Source organism: Ascaphus truei, chromosome 10, assembly GCF_040206685.1.
Source record: "Ascaphus truei isolate aAscTru1 chromosome 10, aAscTru1.hap1, whole genome shotgun sequence".
Lineage (NCBI taxonomy): Eukaryota > Metazoa > Chordata > Amphibia > Anura > Ascaphidae > Ascaphus > Ascaphus truei.
In genome coordinates this window covers 17,825,524-17,849,244 of record NC_134492.1, presented here as the reverse complement: position 1 = coordinate 17,849,244, position 23,721 = coordinate 17,825,524, and the positions used below count along the sequence as shown (strand labels likewise).

The window sequence follows — 23,721 nt, the reverse complement described above, 5'->3', positions numbered from 1 at the left end:
GTTGTTATACTACTGTTGAATGTATGCTAAAATATTCTAAATACAAATTTTAAATAATTTATTGACAATAAAACCTAACTGTAAATGCCACACAAATATATTTGATGGGATATACAATATCTACAGGTTTCATTAGATACTATTTAAAGCTGCAGTTCAGGCAATATCCTGTATTTGTGGTTTTTTTAATAAATCAGTTCTGTAGTAAGAAAAAATACTTTTAGCATTTTCTGTTTTAAAAAAAAAACAACTTTGAAAGACCAATTTTCTTGTATCCTATTTTAACAAGCATGCTTGTTCCTATAGCAACGATTTACATTCCCCATATTTAAAGATGTCGCCAAACTTTGCCGATCAATAGACGGAGAACGAATTGACCGGCAGCTGTGCAGTTCTTTAGGAAATTAGAGATTGCCCACATGAAACAAACTAATGAAGTAAAAAAAAAAATTCAAAAAAAAAAAGAAAAAAAAGACTGAACTGCAGCTTTAAGAGGACATATCGGTTCCTACTGTAACTTAAGACAGGACGCTGCAGTTGAATACCACTACATGCTGTTATGTGGGATAGCTCATCCAACTTAATTAAAGAAGCAGTCTCACCTAGACTTTGTGACAGACGGGCAGACCAACACACGCAGGAGCCGAAGGAGATCACACAAAGCCAACCTAAGGCAAGTCACACTCCCTCTAAGTTATACACAAGGAGGTAGAGACCACCTCCCGGGGAGAGGATAGATGTCAGAGGGTCAGACCCTCTAATAGATCTGAGGAACGCGATCTGAGGATAGTTACAGTATGTGAATGAACGGAGGATCCAGGAGTCAAGAAGGGTTCAGCAACGGGAAGGATCAAGCAAATGTCAGGCTCCAGCAAAAGGGAAAGGTCCAGTAAAAGAAAAGGGTTCCAGTAATGAGTACGTTTCCAGGTAAACAGTGAGTTTTCAGGTAAGGAACGAGTGTCCAGGTAAGGAACGAGTGTCCAGGTAAGGAACGAGTGTCCAGGTAAGGAGCGAGTTTTCAGGTAAGGAACGAGTGTCCAGGTAAGGAACGAGTGTCCAGGTAAGGAACGAGTGTCCAGGTAAGGAACGAGTGTCAAGGTATAGTGCGAGTGTTCAGGTAAGGAGCGAGTGTTCAGGTAAGGAGCGAGTGTTCAGGTAAGGAGCGAGTGTTCAGGTAAGGAGCGAGTGTTCAGGTAAGGAGCGAGTGTTCAGGTAAGGAGCGAGTGTTCAGGTAAGGAGCGAGTGTTCAGTTAAAGAGCAAGTGTTCAGTTAAAGAGCAAGTGTTCAGGTAAGGAAGCTATCAGGCAAAGCAAGAGCATCCAACAGGACAAGCATGATAGCCAAGTTGCACAGGCCCGGAAGAATAGTAAATTCTACCTTATATATGGCACAACAGGAAGTAACTCTGGAAAACACAGAGGAAAAACTAGGTCCTAATACTGGGAAAAATCAGCTGGAGTAACCGGGCGAGTTCTCCGCCGTGGATGCAATTAGAAGACGATCGGTTCTTATCCTATAAACAGTGATAGGGGCATTCTGGTGCTATCACAGTTCTAAGAACAAGGGCCTTGGAAATAAACATCTGAGTGTCTGTAAAGTACAAGCACAGAGATGTCTTCAGGTCAGGTACATAGGGGCTGATTCTATATGTGCCAAATCGACTGATCAGGCTGTCTTTGGCCGAAATTCTCCATTTCCGTCAAAGGGGAATTTTTGGCTGAAAACAGCCCTATAGGCACATATGGGCCCAGATGCACTAAATTCTGTTGAATCAGGACAAATAACATCAGGTTACGAAATAGGTAACAGACTATATTTTCCCTGATTTTAACAGGTATCCACTAAGGTAATTATATGCAAAAACACCATAATTTAACTCATTAGCATAGGGTTAATGTTAGGTTAATTTAGCTCTACCTTGCTTTAACTTCAATTAACTTGACATTAATTCATGAGACAGCTGTAGTTTGTGTGGCTTGCCCTACGCGTTTTGCTCCACTAGAGCTTCCTCAGGGGTAAATTCTCTAGCAGAGCAAACGCATAGGGCGAGCCACACAAACTACAGAGGAACTATCAGACTGTTGGTGGACTTTGAAGAGTACTGGGCACAGATTCAGTTCTTTCCTCCCTGGATTACATAATCTTCCCCTGCGTACGGCCACCGAGGGTAGACTACCCAGTGAAGGAGGGAGTGCTGTTCCTCTCCATTGCCTGACCTAGGGTGATCTCACTTCCTGATACCATTCTAGGTTTGTGAGTGCAGCTTTTATATTTTATTTGTTGTTATAAAGCATCCTGCACTATTCTGTGTCCTCTATTTTTTATGCATGGTATTCTCCTACCCACATCTCTCCATCTACACACCTGACCATCTACCCTGACGGGCGTCATCACGAGGTCAACACATGAGGTGGTTACTCTTGACAACCACACAGCCTTCACTGCCCATTGAATATGTGAGTGAGAAGTTTATACTTTACCATTGATTTTCACTTATTATACGTTTTTTGCACTCTATGTGTTTTTTCATTTTATATACCTGGATGTGAGTGTGCTCCTGAACCCTGTTTCGCCAGTCATATCTGGACTTGGATTGAGTCCATCTACAGGAGCTGCACCTATTCATTGTGTGTATTTAAGACTTAAATTGTAATTTTCACCATTCACGAGTGGGTTCACTTGGTTTGATTTAAACAGTATTGTGTGCTCAATACATCTCTCTTTATTTAAGGAATAGCACTGTTTTAACATTAAGATATTTGCTTTAGTGCATAAACGTTATGATTAACCTACGGTCATTTAGGTTTAAATAGTCTAACAGAGCGTAGTGCATCTGGGCCACAGTATCAGCCCCATAGTATCATATGATGGGCTACATGGGCAAGAATTAGGCAAGGTATATGAAAGGGGCAAATAATGAGTAGCAATGGACCCAGGGGGTCAGGAGGAGTTCCAAAAAGCAGGAAAGGCAGTTTGAGTCACGACATCAACATAGGCAGAACGTCTTATTGTCACTAGTATTTTCCATCTCTCTGTTGGACAAAAAAGAAGGTACAGAGTGGACATGGTAACACATACCGAAAACGATACTTGACATGACTTAACTTTGTTCTTTTATTGAGATTTAGCACTTTCTTGATATATTCAACAAACAGAGTTATTACTTTACATGAAGACACTCAGATCACAGTTTTTCTTAAAAACTGGCGTTTTGGCTTCATCCAGATTGATCTACCAAGCAGTTGTACAGAATAAGCTAATAACAAAGAAGTGCTCCGTTTTATAGAAAGTGTTATGTTTTTTTCCAACTGATTTTGGCAAATACAGTTTAGTTTACATTATGAAAAAAAATATATTGACTAAGGAAAGAGTAATTGTGGAAGCATCACTACTGAAAATCAGAACCTACTCCCCTAATTGTAAAGTACTGTATGAATGTTTTAAATTAGTTTTTTTTTTTTGCCTACAAAGAACTTCCACAAAGAAGATAACACAATCCTTAGCTTTTTTTTCCCTCATGATTTACATATTACAGCAAGCATTAGAACTAGGTTCAGGATATTCTAAGGGATTTTACTAGCACTGATATAGTTACAGTAGCTCTAGGGTATGAGTTACATCAGAGTATGGCTTTGGAGTCTTTTATATAATTAACCCTTTTACTGCAAGAAGGGCCTGAAAATCATATAATAGTGAAGGTTATTTAAGGCAGTAATTACACTGGGAAAGCATTTTCGTTTAACATTGAAATTAACAGTAGTGTTAGACTTGTTTAGGATTTGGCGTTTAGTCAGCTAGGGTGAGGGTTAGGGTTTGAACAGGGCAATGATTACAGCTAACCCTATAGTTATGTTGTAGCTATGATTATGGGATATGCTTTGTAATTACAGCTGGGGTTATGGTTTCAGCTGCGTAATGTAGAGTATAGGATAGTATTAGGATTACAGCTGTAACCATAGATGGGAGGATCCATATGTCCTACATTATTTCCAGGTTAAGTAATAATGATGGCGTTAGAAGTGCAGGTTAGTGGGGTTTGTCATGTACTAAGTAACTATGGTCTACTTACAGCTATTGCTAGAATTAGGGGGTTAGTTACAGCCACAGTAATGTCATTAGTCAGAGCTTTAATGTAAATAAAGTAAATAAATTAACGGTGCTCTGATCGTGAATACAAACAACAATGCCTGTGACATACAGTATGTGATAGGAAAAAATAGAAAGGTGCATAAACAAACTTTTTGTTTGATGATAAATTGTAAAAGAAAATATGTAGATATAAATCATGTAGAGATGAGCGATCTGCGGATTCCACACTTCGTGGTCGAATTGATAAAGATCTATGGAGAGATTCATCCGCAGAGAGAGATCCACCCCCAACCACCTGCGGATTAATCCGTGTCGGGATTTTTAACAATCAGAGAACGGATTTCGCATGGCTTTTTACAAAATAAAATAAAACATCTGAAATTGCGGCTTTGCCTTTTTGGGACTATTCCGTGGGCCCCAAAAATCCTCTCTCTAAGACTGCGCTTATAGTGCCGGCGACGGCGACAGCGACGTCACATCAAAACAAATGCATTGCATATAGTAAGCGCAACGCGACAGCGTGGTCGCGATCGCAGAAAGTCATCTCAATTTGATTTTTCCAGCAACCGTAGCCTGACATCGCCGTCGCCGACACTATAAGCGTAGCCTAATTATGAAGAAAGCAGTTAGAATGGCAGACACAATGTTGCATGACTGCTTGCTTTCACTTTATTGCTGCATATGTTGCTAAGTGGGATTGCACCTTTGAAGTGGATCTGCACCTTTCTATTGGGGCAGAGCAAAGAGAAAGCAATAGCTTGTGAGAGAAGTGGAAAAGTGGAAATGCAATAATCAGAACATGGAGTTTGAGAACACCCGCACAAAAGGATTTAGGGTGGCCTTTTTCCACTTAACCCTGATCTGTAAAGCAACTCTGTGTTTGATCTACCGTTGGGTGACTTTTTCCATAAAGCCTCTCAAATCCTCATTCAAGATATGAAACAACAATAAATGGAATGATGGTGTTCAGGTTGTGTCACAAAGAATGGCTTCAGCAGCATAACGAGTGCTCTGTTCTCTTGATGTAGCCAGCGGCGACGTGTGTGTGGGATGTTGCTGTACATAGATAGAAGCTGCCAAAGGCATACAGTTCCCAAACTTAATGTACTCAAAGGATATTACTTTATAAATGTCTTTAACCCCTTTGTTGCTAGAGGGAATTAAGGATAGACCTTCTGTTAACCCTTTTAGCATTAGATAAGCCTCCAATGCATGGCAGTTCCCTCTGGCATGGCAGGCACTTCTAGGCAAGCCCTATTTTTCTTCAGGTGGCGCAAGGACGCTTTCAGAATCTGGAATACATTTATAATTGAGATTTGTTTGACCTTGTAACGCTAAATATGTTCCTGTCGCCCTGATCTGTTTTTAACCAATGTAGGCTGAGACGGATGTGTCTGAGTCAATTTGGGTTTACCACGGGCTTAGCCAGGCCCTGGAATCTGACTGGGGGTATTGACAGCTATCAGTGTTTCAAGGTGAGAGAGAAGGATTCATCTCCCGCAGTCAAACACATCTTCTGGAGTTAGGTGCTGCATGAAAATAAGGAAAGAGTCCTACATCTGAAGATACCCAGAGCAAACTGAAGCTGGGAAGGGGAAGGGAATAGGCAGTCTGCTGACTTTTACCCTGTGGCTTCTTACTTTAGGCAAAACTAGTTCAAGACCCATCCCCAAGGGCCACCAACCACACTGGCTTTCAGGTGAATAATATATACATGAGCAAGTAGTTTTAGTGCAAATTAGAGATAGTATGTGTTGCTTGGGGTAATCTTGGGGGTTGCTTGTAAGGAACCCCAACCCTCTCTAATAGTGCGTCTGAGATCAGATGCATTGTAAGGAACCCCAACCCTCTCTAATAGCGCGTCTGAGATCAGATGCATTGTAAGGAACCCCAACCATCTCTAATAGCGCGTCTGAGATCAGATGCATTGTAAGGAACCCCAACCCTCTCTAATAGCGCGTCTGAGATCAGATGCATTGTAAGGATCCCCAACCCTCTCTAATAGCACGTCTGAGATCAGATGCATTGTAAGGATCCCCAACCCTCTCTAATAGCGCGTCTGTGATCAGATGCATTGTAAGGAACCCCAACCCTCTCTAATAGCGCGTCTGAGATCAGATGCATTGTAATGAACCTCAACCCTCTCTAATAGCGCGTCTGAGATCAGATGCATTGTAAGGAACCTCAACCCTCTCTAATAGCGCATCTCTCCCTCTCTGGGATCTGATGCATTATAAATGCATCTTATTTGATACAATTTTCAAATGACCTGGAAATTGCAGGTAACCCTCTGGGGTGACTAACAAAAAGAAGTAATCCCTATAGTGCGTGCACTTAGCCTGTAAAGTGGAACTCTGTTTTTCTAAAAGAAATTAAACTTCATCTCCACGAATAAGTGAGCAGAAGCAGTTCTTTTTGCTTAACAACCCTCTAGGGGTGCCCAGGGAACCCCATATGAAAAAACACTAATTTAAACCTTAAAATCCTTAAAAATAAAAATAAAAAAAGAAGCTATGGAACAATAATCTGTAATTCATTACAAAAGTAAAATATACTTTTTTGTAGGATCAGTATCCCAATGTGAGATAACAACCATAAAAGAAAAGAACACAGAATAATTAGAACAATTATTTAGAAATAACTGTTAGAAATGTATAAATGTAGCATCTTGTGAGAGAACCCATTGAAAATCCTCCGTACAACAGATTAGAAAAGGATTTTTTAGATAGTTGGCCTGAATGTAACGAGACCTTACAGGTAAAAACCTGTAACACTGTCAAGTGAAAAAATTACTAGGTTTGCAAGAAACATGGAAGAATGTAAAACCCCCTCAAAGAATTTACGATAATGGTAGAGATTATGGCCCTAAAACCTAAGAAATGTAGTCTGCTAAATAATTGCAAATCACATCCACATTTAATAATGCAGGTGAACACAGAAATACGAATGTTATGGGCATAATATGATGTGTTACAAGATACAGAAGTGTACACAGCGACATTCCTTGAGATAAGGAGATCTTTCATTGGCCGTCTGAGTCTTCCATTCTATGCAGCGTTATTAGATCCAATTTTCGGGGCACCTCATATTATCTGATGAACAGATATAAACTGGATGACAGATGGTTTTAAACCATAGAAGGATTACATGCAGAAAAGTAGGAAGTAATTAGAATGAACAAAGAAGCATAAAAAAATTAACTGGAAGTTTATATACCTTGTTTATTTAATTAAATTCAATTTTTGTCCCTGTCTTTCATTTTTCCCGGTGTCATTTTCAGCACAACTTTTGCCCATGTTGCCATAGCAATGTAAATACTCTGCAGAATATGTAAAGGTACTCAGTCCTGTTTAGCATACTTCAAACATTGACTTTTTTTCTTTCTCAATCGATTATTATCAAAATTAAATGAGGCATGAAATTTGGCATGGGAGTCCTTAACATATTTATAACTGGTGTGGTTTCCAACACGCTGTAATGGGATCGCCCCACACAGTGAACGGCGAAAAAATTTCAATCCAAAGAAGGTTTTTATTTGAAAGGCATAGAAGAAGGCAAATGAAGCGTTGCACAGACTGTAAGGCTGGTATAGGGTGATGCATACAGAAAAAGTAATACTGATTACTTGCTATAAGTTGTACCTATTAACTCTGCAGATGGTACAATGCAAGTACTCATTGACTGCACATGTATACAATATCTTCCAATCCTAACAAACATTTGCCCAGCTTGTAAAGGTATACTTATCGTATGTAATTCCATATATGCGTTGAGTGTTTATATATTCTGTGTTCATTAAATGTAATGCCTTTATACAATTATATATATATTTATATATATATACACAGTACAGATATATTTATTATCTTGTCTGTATATATAGCGCTTGTTAAGGACCTTCGATACTTGAAAGAGCTATTCCTTGTCCGGTACTGTTCCTTTCTGATGCAAAGCACATTATTGATTGTTGATTTAAACTAAAAATTGATATTTTGAATGTATTCTACCTGTTTATATTCTTCATTTAGTGTTAGTGATTCAGATAGAAATATCATGCTACACAATAAAAAATAAAAATAACAACCCTGATGGATTCGTATAAATATTATTCGCGTTTCGGCTTTATTGCTTTCATCTGAGTGCATGGTTTTTACAAGTGAAACGAAAACGTTTTATTTGTTTATATTGAGTGTGAATGAATATTTGAATCGGTGAAATCACAGTAATTATGTCGACTCCTCAATGTAGACCCAGGAGAGACCAGGAGTCCCTGGGTCCTCCTGATTTGCTTTTCAGCTACCCCGGGGAGTTGAGGAATGTGAATTTTCAGAGAAGGTAGAAGGCAATTTATATAGTAATGGATGAATGGGGAGCCAGAATAAATTAGCCTAACATCAGAGGCATTTAAAAAAAAAGAGCCTGTAGCTACAGCCAAATTTTTCCCAGTCAAGATTCCCTCAGGGCAGATATTTCCTAGTATCGTGGTCATTCTTCATTCTGACCTACAGTATAGTGTACGTGGATTTGGCTATTCTCTTCTCATTTGCTAGATATTCATGAAGAATGGTTGTCCAGGACCTATCCTCTATAATCAAAAACAGGTTACGTTGTTAAAAGCATTTACAGCGTGTTACTGATTAATACAAACAGTTGTGTATTGTGTCAGATTTGTTTTGGATTTATTTGTCTTGCTCAGTTATAATGTTGATGTCATTTATTTCATGAAGTTTGTATGCTTTTGTTATATGTTATTGTAGACTAAATTATATTATACTTTGATTTTCCTTGCATTGTTAATTAGATGTGAAAAACAAATTGAAAAATTTGAAAGGAAATGTATTAAAGGCAACTATGAAAGGCATTTATCTACATAAATCTGCTGTGTCTCTAATTGTTCTCACTCACAAAAGGAAATGTGTGGACATCACAAGTTATGGATTTACTACTGAAATAATCATTAACTACTTTCTGGTTATAGTGCGAGTGATGGACCCCCTCCCCCGCTTCCCCCCCGCACACACCCCCATTTGGCTTGATGCATATCTCTAATATGGAAGAGCTAAGTTAAAGGTGCAGTTCCACTTGTAAAATAAAGTACAAACTAGTCATTCCCAACAGCCACTAAACCAACCACCCAACCACATTGTGAAATTATCCAGAGGTTTCTTTTTTTTTTTGTAAAAGAAATATATAGGTGCACATTTTTTTAAGGGCTGCCTGCCAGCCATTGTGATTTTATAAATAGTGCTGTATAATACAACCCTTACCACTTCAATTGAGGAATTAGTGATGTTTTATTTGTATTTTTTTTTTATCAATGACATAAAACCTTAGACCCAAACAAAACGAGTATGTTTTGAAGTTTGGCTTTAAAGCCTATATTTGAAAAGCTAATAATGAATAACTTAGAAGACAAGACTTTGTTAAAAAATTACAGAGATGTACATGAATTAATATCACTTTCACAGATACATAGATGGAAAGGTAGGTAGGTAGCAAGGACGGGGACTTACTGGTATTTTGGTTTTGGCTTAATTTTTTGCCACAAAATGTAAGTCACCTTTGTGTGTATGTGTGTGTATATATATATATATATATATATATATATATATATATATATATATATATATATATATATATATATAATCAAAAAATAAATAGATGATACCGTTCTGTGGCTAACGAAATGCTTTTATTTGTGCGAGCTTTCGAGATACACTGATCTCTTCTTCCGGCGATGTTACAATGAATGAAGCAAGGATAACTTGAAAACAGTGTCTCTTGGAATGTTATCTGTGCTTCTCCTTCCCCCGGTGTGGATGTGTTTTATGGCTAGAGGTGTCAAAGGGTAACTGAAAGCAAGTGAAGAAAGAGTGTGTATGTGTATCAGTGTGAATAAAAATGAATGGAGAGCCCACAGTATAAACAGTGCTCTACACAAGGTGTGTGTGGAGTGAGAGGGATATAAATGGTGTGGGTGGGTGTGGAAATGTGAGAGTTTGTAGCACAACTAAAAGTGTGTGTGGATACTATGTGGTCCCTATTGGTGTATATGGATGGAAAAATAAGGAGTATTAGTATGTGTGAGAGACAGCTGTGTGTGCATACATATAGCACAGTATGTACAGACATGGCCTTTAGCGCTCATGGGAAGAGAGTTCGCTAGTGTCAGTAATGACTCATAAAATTTCGATCTCTGTTTAGGCCACTGCTAAGTGTCCCGAACAGTTGCATAAATTTGTATTCATGCAACCGTCTCTCTTTCGGGGTTTTAAGATTACCTTTGAGTATGGCAACCCTCAGATCGTTCATCTTATGGCCAGAGTCAGAGAAATGTTCGCCAACAGGACTGTCTCTTGTTCCGCGTGTGATGCTGTGGCGATGCAGGTTCATTCTCTTGTTTAGCCCCTGTCCTGTCTCACCTATGTAGTAGCAGCCCCCTGGGCATTTCATGCACATGATGAGGTACACGACATTGCTTGAGGAACAGGTGAACCCTCCTCTGATTTTGTATTCCCGATTCTTGTGTGGTATTTGTATTGTGTCCGCTGTGTAGAGCATTGCGCAGGTTTTGCATCTTGGGTCCTGGCATGGTTTTGTCCCGCATTCAGTTGTACTGCTGAATACTTTACTCCTCACCATAATATTCTTGAGATTATGGGGTTGTCTGTATGATAATAAGGGTGCTTCAGGGAAGACCTGTTGCAGTCTTGTATCTTCCTGGAGGATGGGTTGTAGTTTCCTGGCGATCTTGCGTAGGTCTCCTAGGTGTGGGTTATATGTGACCACCAAAGGAACCCTGTCGCTTGTCTCCTTCTGTTTGTATTCAAGGAGATCACTTCTTGGTATTCTGGTGGCTTTGTGAATTTGCTGGTCTACAATTCTGTGGTTATATCCACGGTTTATAAAGTCTGATCTCAAGGCTTTAATCCGCTGGTCTCTGTCTGCTGTGTCGGAGCATATCCGGTTGTATCGTATGGCTTGACTGTAGATGGTTGCATGTTTGGTGTGTGTCGGGTGGAAGCTGTTGTCCCTCAAATAGCTGGCTCTGTCTGTAGGTTTGCGGTATACAGAAGTCTGTAGTTGGTTGTTCTTTATAGTAATGGTGGTGTCTAGAAAATGTACTTCATCCGGGGAATGGGTGAGTTTGAGGTTGATGGTCGGGTGGAACGTATTGAAGTTGTCATAGAACTGTAGGAGGTCCTGTTCGCCAGAGGTCCAAATCAGGAGGATGTCATCGATGTAGCGAAGGTATGTAAGGGGTTTCAAGTGACAGGTGGACAGAAATATATATATATGCAAATATAGCTGTATGCTCATCTGCATGTCTTAGGCAGGTCTGCAACCCCGCCTTTCCCCATTATCACCCAGCATACAGCACTTCCACTGCAGCAAGGGATTCTGGGAAATGACATGCAAATGAGCACACAGTGTCACTTTTTGCCTCAATAACCATTTTTAACATGGTTCCCTATAGGCTTAAGCTTGCTGCATGGTCACAGCTTCGAGCACAGCCAGGGTTAAGGTGCATACCCAGAAAACCACCCACAGACAGCTGTTTCGACCTTGATGGGTCTCATCAGTGTGGGGTTGATTTTACTGGGAATGCAAGAGAGGCTTATGGGATAGGCCAAACCATAATACTGAGTTAAGTTATGGTGAGTAAAAAAAGTGACAAAAACCCTCCACAGGAAAGCAAATATGCAAATATAGCTGTATGCTCATCTGCATGTCTTAGGCAGGTCTGCAACCCCGCCTTTCCCCATTATCACCCAGCATACAGCACTTCCACTGCAGCAAGGGATTCTGGGAAATGACATGCAAATGAGCACACAGTGTCACTTTTTGCCTCAATAACCATTTTTAACATGGTTCCCTATAGGCTTAAGCTTGCTGCATGGTCACAGCTTCGAGCACAGCCAGGGTTAAGGTGCATACCCAGAAAACCACCCACAGACAGCTGTTTCGACCTTGATGGGTCTCATCAGTGTGGGGTTGATATATATATATAGTGATATCTGCATCACGTTGCAGTATCTTGTGTCCCATATTAAGGCAGGAAACTCTGTACTTCTTTACACCGGGTTTATTTACAGCGGTTAAATAATACAATAACTGGCCCACCGTCCCTTTAATGCAAAACAAATCCTAAAAAACACCTACTCCTATTCAGGAGTCTAACTACATAGCAGCTCCAGCCGTCTCTAACTGGTAGCCGCCAGCTAAGCTGTTATCAGCCCAAAACATGTACTACTATATGCAAACCATATGAAGTCTTAAGCACATCAATATATTACTTAGCTCTTATCTGTTGGGGGGCTCTGCGCCACAGAGTTCAGAGAATCCCTCTTCTCTGTAGTTCCAATGTTCTGGACAGGACGTCCCTGCTTCAGCGCCGTCTCGCGTCCTTCATTCTACTTCCTGGGGTTTAAACCCAGGCAGTCCCTGCAGGTTCTGTGACCACCTTCCAGCGTGCCTAGGGGACTTTGCCAACCTCTTCCTGGCTGGGGAGAACTCTCACTCTCTCTCTCTTAAAACTTCTGTTCCATCAGGAGTCCAGCCTGCTAAATTATTTGCAGCAAGCTTTCCAGGAGGAGGTTAACTGTTTGTATGCTGAAAAGCACATTTTCTGCACCATTCCAGCAAATATTGTATAGTATATAATAGTGTCTTTTTTTTCAATACAAAAACTTGTGATCAATTTTACCAAATTTATATATATATATATATATATATATATATATATATATATATATATATGTATGTATATATATATATATATATATATATATATATATATATATATATATATATATATATATATATATATATCCATGGCTCTCCAGGATTAGAAAAATATAAAGATACATTTAATTAACACATCATGAGATACAAACGATAAAATCTAAGCGACATTTCGAGCCAAAAACCAGCCCTTTCTCAAGCTCCAGCTGTTTCTTGTCTCAAAATGTTGCTCAGATTTCATTCTCTCTCTATCTCGTGATGTGTTAAATAATTGTATCTGCTTTTACCACATGTTGTGTGTATATATACAGTATATACACACATATATATATATATATATATATACACACACACATATATATATATATATACACACACAAACACACACACACATTGTTTGTGTTTTCTGAAGTTTTTGAATCATCTTTGCATTTAGAGACAAAGTTTCACATCCATACTGTACATGGGCACCGGCAGAATACACTGGTCGAGAACTTTCCTCTTGAGGCACAGTGGAAAGTTCCTTTGGAATTGAAAGATAGTCTTGTTTCTTCCAAATACGTTCCATTGGGTGTTAGGAGACATGGGGTGAGATATGGGTGAGAAGATGATGGGGGGGGGGGGAGGGGGAGAAGTGTAAGTGACATGGGGGAGAGACACCCACCCAGTATAGGGGGCTTGGATTCCTCAAATTCCAAACAATCCATCCTTAGATAGAGACAGACAGATAGACCTGCATAGAACTCGATTTCTGCTGGAACGCATAATGTTCCAATGTAGACTGCTGACAATTAATAGCAATGCACACAAAATACATTTTAACATTTTAATTAGACGTGTTATGAGCTTTTATTTAAAAAAGCATCTTTGTACAGCAATTTTCACAAATACAAACTTTAAAATGTTGTATTCTACAAAAGTATTCGGATAATATTCTTATTTTTTTTTTTTTTTTACAAAATGAAACTACAAAAATACCGACACTATATCATTTTTTTTATACAATTGTCTCTGTAGCTTTTAATAAAGAAATTACTACCACAGATCTACAATATTTTAGTTGACTATACAAAAATTAAACTGATGCTTTCTTTTTAAGCAGCAAAAATGTAAATAACACAGGTCAGGACCCAGTTTATGATCATAGTGGATATATCTAAAAATTGTTTTCAGAAATAATATTTTACATAGTTATTTTTTAATGTTTTATACATTATTTATATAATATATATAAAAAAAAATCATAGCTTGCTATAGTTGAAATGATAGGACGGATTATCTAATAAAAAGGATGTGCAAATGGTCAATTTATACGGTTAGTGTGATCCCTTTTAGATTTAGCCCTTTTTAAGATTTAATATATGCCTTAAAAATCCTTCTTACTTTGAATTAACCAGAAACTTCATATTTTGGATTATTTATTCATGCTTACTATATGAATTGCAATGGCTTCTTTCAAGGACCCTAAACATATAGACAAGGAGACTGGACAAACTACAATGGATCTCTGAATTTGGACGGTCCGCCCAGCGGCCAATATCCAAACTGCTGTGTTAATGTTCAATGGGAATCAATCCCAAATTCATAGTGCTAAAATTCTCCAGCAAGACAGACCACTAACATTTTCGACTTAGGGAACTCCTCAAGTTGGTGTTGAAGGAACACACAAAAAACAACCCACCACTGCTGCATTTTGTCACCTCTGGAGGTCTTGTTCTTTTTTTTCCTCATGGGCTCAGTGTCAAATAATGAGAGGTACAGGAAAGGCGTTCATTCTACTGTCCTCGGTGGGAAATGGGTGACTTGTGTAAAAGCGTGGAGCATAGATTTATATACACTCTCTTACAACCACGCAAATCTGGATCTGTTTTTGTCTTCTTTTGTTCGAAATGCATAGCGAGAAACCTCTACTATCGACTGCGAGTCCTGCATCACATGGCAATACGCAACTAAGCAAACGGGGAAAGAGGTGACTCCAGGGGCCAAATCTCCAAATCTTATTCAGTGCTATTTCTCTCTAAATATACAGTATAGTGCTATCGTTTATTGTGAGCTTCTCTACAAGCCAAGAACTCAATTTTCAAAGATGACTCCCTTTTCTTCAAAAAGTTTCGCGTTCATAAATATATGAACAATGCCGTGTTCATTAGAACATGAACATGTCAGAAACAATTGCACATCCTGAATTCCAAACTCCATGTTTCTCATTGCTTTGTTTTTAGATTTAGTTGAACACCACCCATTGCATGCAACGCTGCAATCTAAAGGCCTCATGGCAGACATTTTCGCTTTTTTTTTTTTTGGTTGGGTAAACAGTCTTTCCCTACATTCTACTGTCTGATGAGATTTGAGAGCAGCGGGTAGTTGTATTCACTGTTAGCAGTCATTTCGCAATCAGGCTCGTGGCTTTTATACGATGTTGAGATGACTGTTTCTGTCAATGATATCCACAGGTGAAAGGATTTCCTTTTTGATTGGAGGAGGAGTGGTACACTTCTGTGTCTTGAAGAGGTCCGATACGTAGAAGACCTGCAAAAGGGATTACATGTGTTAAGTGATTTGGCAGCAAAACTTCAGAACTGTTTGATTCTTAAGAGAAACATTAAATACTCAGGATTTAAATTTTTAAATATACAAATGTGTCATTTTTTTCTGTAACCAATTACAATCACTTTTGCTTTTCAATCACGAGGAAAACTTCAATAATTATACATTTTGGAGACATCTATAAATTGCTGGTACTGTGAAATTAAAAAAAAAAACGGGGACCATATTAGCCCACCAGCAAGTACTTCACATAAAGCAGGGCCCTAGTCATGCGGCGGGTTCCGTTCTAAGGCCCCGCCGTAAAGCGAAAATCGCCGGAATGCGAAAATCGCCGGAATGCGAAACCGGCGACTTTCGTTATGTGCGCATGCGCAGACCGGCAACGCGCCGCTCTACGCATGTGCATCATCGGCAAAACACCTAATTTTGCGCATGCGCGACCACGGACCGGTCCATTCTGCGCATGCGCGACATCGTCCCGGCCCGTTCTGCGCATGCGGCCGGTTCTGCAGACATGGCGGCCCCTTTTTCGGTACCGCCGTATCGGCGGATTGCCAAAAAGCAGGACGCCGAGAAGCGGGGCCTTGCTGTATATGCAATAAATAATGCTTGAATTGAAAACGTATTAGACACTTATCCTTCAGTGTTCAGTTTCAGTATTAATTACAAAGCTGTACTAAAAAGATTTACAATGGTTGACATTTTAACAGGCCTTGAATATTTGACGTGAATATATATGGGCAACTTAATTGTAACTGCATCTTTATTATGTTGTAGACTGCACACCTCACACCCATTCTTTGATAGAGAGGTTTTATAACAGTCTTTATTTAATGAGCTTACTTGTGCACGATGATTACAATTCCGAGATAAGAACAGCTATGTAATGTATCATGGTTGTAATTAGTCATGTACAGTATGTTGAATATTTTGAGCACTGGATATTAATGTTTCAACGCAAACATTTAGTCATGATGACTGGCAGGTTAAATCCAATGGAAGGAAAAGATATTCAGCCACCGTTTCCTGAGTACCCAATAACGGAAGCTGTCTGCAGGATGTGAAAGAGCCGACATTCAACATTGTAGGGCAGAAATATAGCTACAGGCGACGGAACGTGGGGTGTGAGGAGGAAAACCTTTACTACCTCCAGCGAGCTTCCTCAGACTAAACTCTCCCAGCAAAGCATCCAAATTAAACATATTAATTATAACCCAACGTGTCAACTGGGGATATGGATGAGAAACAAAAAAGATCTCTGTGGATACATAATGGAAAATGTTCTCAAGCTCATCAGGACTGCCTGAGATCAGCAAACTCAATACTTAATTAAACAGAATTCTCATCCATGTCTAAATACTCGTCATTACCAGCGGTTGAATTGTGCTGGTACGGAGCACTGCGCTTATACTTGTACACAATCATTATTTTAAATGCAGCCTGTTCCATTATTAATATATTTTAAATAAATGTATCTGCTTCTGTTTGCTCACGAAGAGTTCAGTCTGATAAATTTGCGTTACCATCATCCATGCCCTTTAAAGCAAATTGCAAATGTTTGATTCCCATCATTTAATCCTATTTTATGGTTTCACATTGCACCCACATTTGGTATCCAAGGATCTTGCAAAAACCAACAGCAGTAGCCATAGATTATGTGGTAATCTTGTTTCAATGTTGATTAAAGAATGTTTAAAAATAAAAAAAACACAGCTGTTTCTTTAAAAATCTGATGTCAAATGTTACCTGGTATTTCAGACTGACAGCCTTGAAATTGTTAACATCACTAATACTGTATGTTGGCTTTGCCTTTACACTACAGCTGTACTGTATGTTTTGGTGCAATGGGTTGGGGTTATGCAAACATCTGCATGATCATGAAACATAACCTCTTTAGGCTACAATACTGGGTTAAATATTTCTAGTGGTTGAACTAAGTTACACAATAAAGGGCAGCAAATGGGGGGAAAAGTTCTTTACTTGGGTTTGTTTCATTTCCTGCAGAAAGAGTTCTCCACCCAAAAAGTAAACTTACCAGATCTCAGTTAGGAATGTGCAATGCATACTAAATGGATTTGTTATAATTGTAATTAGTCATTTCAACCCTTTTTTTTTTTTATTATTTCAGAGCAAAAAGGCGTATATAGGGATGGGCCCATTTTTGTTAATAACTGCTATGCATGTATAAAGATGTATATTATATCCTAGGGACTCTTTATAAACACATTCATGTAAAAAAAAAAAAAAGGATTAGCAGACACCACTGTGTGGCAAATCCTCGGGTATTTAGTATATCTACCAATTAAAAATATTATGAAATGTATAAGAAATCCATAGATCCTTGGAAAAAAAAACCTTCCAAAATATATTTTGTATTATTAACTGCATATACAGTACTTTTTTCCCCCCATACTCTTTGTATATCCATTGCTAAATCGCCTGTAACTCACCTAATATACAGGAAAAACTACAAAACTTTTCTATAATACAAAAAGAATCACACGTTTACTTTGTCTTGCTTTGGCATTGCAACAATGTGAGCAGCATTTTGTATGTGTGGGACCTATAAACATGAAGACATTGTGCGTGTGCTTCCAACTTTCTAATGCTTTAAATGCCTGTAAAATAACCTGGTTAGAACACTATATTAATTACAGTTGCTGACTTCTACTACATGTCATCCTCTCTATTCACTGATACAGCACCTTCTCTGTTGAAAATTGCCATGGTTTAGAGCAGGGGTTTCCAACCTTTTTTTGGTTAAGGAACCCTATAATTATATCGTGGAATTCTTCAGAAACCCAACCCTCTCTAATAACGTGTCTGAGATCAGATGCAGTGTAAGGAACCCCAACCCTATCTAGTAATGTGTCTGAGATCAGATGCAGTGTAACGAACCCCAACCCTCTCTAATAGCGCGTCTGAGATCAGATGCGTTGTAAGGAACCCCAACACTCTCTAATAGCGCCTCTGAGATCAGATGCATTGTAAGGAACCCCAACCCTCTCTAATAGCGCGTCTGAGATCAGATGCATTGTAAGGAACCCCAACCCTCTCTAATAGCGCGTCTGAGATCAGATGCATTGTAAGGAACCCCAACCCTCTCTAATAGCGCGTCTGAGATCAGATGCATTGTAAGGAACCCCAACCCTCTCTAATAGCGCATCTGAGATCAGATGCATTGTAAGGAACCCCAACCCTCTCTAATTGGGCGTTTAAGACAGAGGTGTTGTAAATTCTTCTGTATTTGGAAAAATCTTCAAATGACCTGAAAATTGCAGGCAACCATTTAGGGATGCAAGAGGAACCCCTGTTGAAAAACACTGGTTAAGAGTTTCTGCAAAGAGGTGGTGCTTTGGAAGGCTGGGATTGTACAGATATATTCTGTATCATTATGTGACACGGCAATGTCATTTTAAGTGTTGTAAGAAATGATCAACAGTTTAAAAGTCAGAAGATTGTATTGTATATCATGTCAGGAAAGTGTTTCTCATGCATGATGTTAATACACGCTTCCATGACTGTACATATCTATATATGCATTGAAGTTATCACTAAATAGCCAAGATTGCATATTATCAGGAGAGACACATAACTGAGTGTTTTTAAAGAATGGGATTATTCTTGTTCTTCACTGTGAACTTTGGTGCAACCACTTTTTATGGCGTTAGAATGACAGCGGAGAGGCTGTTACAGTGCGCTTAGTCACTGGATAAGAGGTTGGTAGATACACATTCAGTGCAATAGAGTAATTAGTGCTGTGCTCCATTAAATGAAGGTCAGACCTAACCCCCTGCTTGCATTAATCATTGCTAGAAGGCTTAATTTGTACAGAAATACTAACTGGAAAAGTGATTTAACCCCTTCACTGAAAGGTTGGCAATGCACAAATGGAATATCCAACCATGTCAGCTGTCATGTGTACAGCCTACGGACTAGTACAGAGGAAAGCAGACGGCAGCCCTGCCTATCAGAGAGGGGCCAGGCTGTGTTCAGCAGGATACCATACTGTATTTGGAAGCTGTAACTAGAATGGATTCAGAGTTGTGCCCTTCAGATGAACATTAACACAGTTACCTACTTAGCTAATTACTTAAGGATATATAAACAGGTGTTAATGTTGCTTTAGAGACAGTAATCTTTTATTGAAATGCTTGATTTAAACCCTGTTTTATGATTGTACGTCTCTTTTTTTTGTCTCCTCTTGGGTATAAAATGATTACTGTTCTCTCACCTGGGAAATAATAGTTAACCATTGCTTAAATTCACATTTTTAAACATTGTAACAGTAGCTACAAAAAAAGTGCTCAGTTTTTCAAAGAGCAATTGACCTCCCTGTATTTTTACTTAGGAGTGTATCTCTATATGCACCAACTATTGTTATAAGACTGATACGTTTAAGTTAGATGTTTCTCAAAGAAGAGAAAGTAGTAGTGGGTTTTAAATATAAATATACAGAAAGGGCATTCTGCGGTCTGGAAGGAGTAGATAATACAAGTTTATGACTTTGTCAGCCAGCTGTTTCCTATATTCATATTCTCCGTCAGAGGAAAGTCAGCCTATAGCAACATTGCTTTGTCCCTCCCATCTTCCAGAGCATTTTGCCATCTGTGAAAGGGTCACACAGGAAACATGGACATATACGTCTTTGCATTTGGACCCCTACCGTCATCCTTAACCATTTCGCTGCAGGAGTGGCCTGCCATGCATTCTCTGGCAGCATATGGGTCAAATTCTACTTTCGTCTGGAAGAGACGATGTTCCTTGGATTTTTTTTATTGGTAATTTATTTTAATTTTACAGTGTTTCTTGTGACATGTTTGAAGCTGTAATAAAAAGTAACTTGAGGCTACCATGACTTATCTAACAACATTGTCATACAGTTTGTGATGATGCCTGAAAAACCTGTTTAATTTCAACATCCCTGCAGGATAAACATATACTGCAATTTGTGCTCTGAACATGGTTATTAAAAACAAAGTCTCCCAAAACAAAAAGTGATGGAGAATATCCCCATCAAATATTTGATTAGGATCTAGGAGAGAATAATGCCAATTGACTTGGAAGTGCAGTTGTTCAACACCCTTGAAATATGCAAAAGTACTTATTTAATTCCTACTGTTTGGGGTGTCCAGTGTGGGATTTAAAAGCTATTTTGAGTTATATTGGCACAGTATTTTTAAATAACCCATTACATTTATAAAAAGACAACAGCTCTCCATTCTCTAAATGTGAAATCATGTTGTCATTTACGTAGGGCCAATTTATTTTAACTGGTGCCTTGGTCCCAGGTCAAACTGAAGGAGGATAATTCCATATTAATTCGTCCATCGTACCCTCACATTAAATGGTAACATATGTCACTTTGATTTAAAGGACCCACTAAATCAGGTCATTCCTTCTAGAGTAAATTGTTTGAGAACGTGTAATGTAGCCTCAGACGGCAATCATGGCTTTTGTAAACTATTTCCTCAGAAATGTCTCCAATCGCAACAACGAGTCAGGTTCCCAGGCAAACAGGAAAGGTTAGACCAGATAAAACAGATATGCATATACTTCAAAGGCCATAGAATAACTTGTATAATAGAGCAGGGGTGCGCAAACTTTTGCTCCTGCGCCCCCCTGCCTCTTGTCCCCTGGTGCTCGCGCCCCCACCCCCCCTTCGCTTAGTGTGGCATCAAATGACGTGCAGGGTCATTTGATGCAGCGTTGCTATGGCAATGTGCGTGTGACATCATGCCGCATGACACCGCGTTGCCATGGAGACACTTCTAGGCGCCGGCTGGAGCAAGGTAAGTTGAGATTCCAGTGGCCTCACACGATCCCCCGGCATTTAATTTTAATGCCTTGGGGAAGAGCGCGGGGCCTCTGTAACCGCCCGCGCCCCCCCCGTTCGTGCACCCCTGTAATAGAGAAATATGGGTCCCTACTCTAGAATAATAGCAACCTAGTCCCTTGCAATGCTGAAGAAACCCGGAACAGATTACTCTCAGGACTATACATTAAATATGTTCTGGTGGGTAAGAAAGTGACACACCACACAATGTACAGCAAATACAAACACCACTTGTGAGCACATTCACATCTCAGACAGGTCTCAAACACTGCCCTTCCCCATTATCTCCTAGCATACAGTGCTTCCACTGTGGCCAGGGATTCTGGGTATGACATGCAAAAGAGCCCACAGCGTCACTCCTTGCTTCTAATCCATTGTAACATGGGCCCCTATAAGCTTATGCCTGCCGCATTACATAGCATTTTTAGCACAGCCTGGGTTAAAGAAGTGCAGAGCCAGTAAACCTACTTACACAGTACTATGAATTCTAAGGGGTCACAGTGCCTCTGTACACAATCTAATACTTTGCCATCAGTGTAGCAAAGCTCTTTGGATCACATTTTGAAATATTTATTCCAAATTCATGAGATAAACGTGTGTGTGTGTGTGTGTGTGTGTGTGGTTATTTTAAAATATCACTTTTTCTTAAAATTAATTTTGAAATGTTAACCGTGTAAATAAAAAACACTAATGGTACTCTGGGTTTGTCCGTTAAAAAGAACCGGTACTCTTAACCCACAGTACAATCACACTTCAACTACTTGGCATCACTAAAAAGCTCCACTAATGATTAAGTTCCTGCCTCCACTGGGCTGTAGCTAGTTGTTTTCCACAATAATACTGTACGTTAAGTCAGTGGTGCGCAAACTGGGGGGTGGGGGGGGGTGCGAGATTCGCTGCGGGGGACGCAGGGTTTACAGAGGCCCCGCGCGCTTCCCTAAGGCATTTGAATTAATGCCAGGGCAGCCGCAAGGCCTCTGTAAGCTTCTCCTTACCTTGATTCAGACGGCTCCTGGTGACGCTTCGCCATGGCAGCGTGCCGTCAAATGACGCCGCAGGGTCATGTGACAGCTGATTCGTGGTAAGCAGGGGGGCACGCGAGGAGAGGGGGACAGCCGGCAGGGAAAACAGATTGCGCTCCCCTGCGTTAAGTAACATGTATTTCCTTGGGTGCACATTCTGTGGAGCAGCTGTATACTTACTATGCAGTAAGCCACCAGAGCTCCTTGCACAAAGCCTGCCAGCACATCTGAGGGGTGATGCTTGTGATCTGATACACGGGACAGTCCCGTGTAAAATGCCATCATGAGCAGAGTGAACTGCAGGAGGGGACGTAGGAGGCGAGCCCCTCTCCAAGTAAATCTTGACTGCAGATATAACTAGAAAAGAGGAAAGATCAGAGTTGTTAATGATCGTTTCTTCCACTGTTTTGCTATCAAGGAACACATGACATATTCCATTCATAACTCCAGGCCACTCAAACACGGATTCTGCTCCACCACTTCTACAGTATCGCTCTTGTTTCTTAATGGTACCACGTTTGTTATGTGAAGCAATGCATTTTTTTATGTGAAAATAGATTGAGGATCTGGTTTTTTAATGTAGTAACAAAGGAGGGAGAGGGGGAGTAGGGGGAATGATACCTTTTATTGGACCTACAAGTAGTTGATATGTTGCAAGCTTTCTAACCTCTCAGGGTCCTTCATTGGGTATATAATGAAAGTGTTACTGCGTACAGTAATCAAGCTCTGTATTTCGATTGCCATTACATTTCTTGGCAAAGAGTATGTTCAGGATCTGAAGGCCAGAGGCAAAGCTGGGAGCTTTTAAACTACCTTGGATATTAACAACTTGTACATTTAAAGGTCAAAGAAACTACTGTGTAATGTAAACTCTCAGATCTTTACTAGTTGTGTGACGTGGCTGTATTTGTGAATTAAGCTTCATTTAAAGCTTAAAACTAGCAACAACAATTAAGTTCTGACTGTACCACCATACAATTAAAACAGACCACATGACAATGTAACTGCTTCTTTTCTGAAATATGTCATTAACCCTTGAGATGATCGCTGTGACTGCTGCATTAAACTCTATTGAAAAATTCTATGGAAGTCTATACACTATATTATTCCCTTTAGCAATCCCTTGCTCTTCAATACCTTGCACAGATGGGATCTATCAACATTGGACATAAATATGGTTAGAACAAAAACACACAGCAACATTACAGATGTATTAGTTACTTGTTATTCAGTGATAAACAAGGTAAAAGTAAATAACATTATTAGAAATGTGACCATATGGCTCCAAAGTTGTTATACATTTCTTATTCTCTCATTTTTTAATCTGGGAAACATTGTTGGATAAGAGATAAACCCAATTGTCTGAGCCTCTCTTTTGTAGTACAGAGCAATGCGGTGCCCATAAAATACACACCATATAAATCAGAGACATAAATCAGCTTTATTGATTGGAAAAAAAAAAGGTCTTGCATAGAAGACATA

At 39.5% G+C, this 23,721-nt stretch overlaps 1 protein-coding gene across 2 annotated transcripts in view; it reads right to left on the bottom strand.

The window, feature by feature from the left end:
* Window positions 1-15,116: 15,116 nt before the first annotated feature.
* PLPP3 (phospholipid phosphatase 3) overlaps window positions 15,117-23,721 on the bottom strand; it is a 45,342-nt gene continuing 36,737 nt past the window's right edge. For both annotated transcript variants that reach the window (XM_075616047.1, XM_075616045.1), the window contains exons 5-6: window positions 22,420-22,596; window positions 15,117-15,363 (exon numbers count right to left, since the gene is read on the bottom strand). In XM_075616047.1, coding sequence (XP_075472162.1) covers window positions 15,244-15,363; window positions 22,420-22,596 — 297 coding nt within the window. In that variant the 3' untranslated portion in view covers window positions 15,117-15,243. The remainder of the gene's footprint in view (window positions 15,364-22,419; window positions 22,597-23,721) is intronic.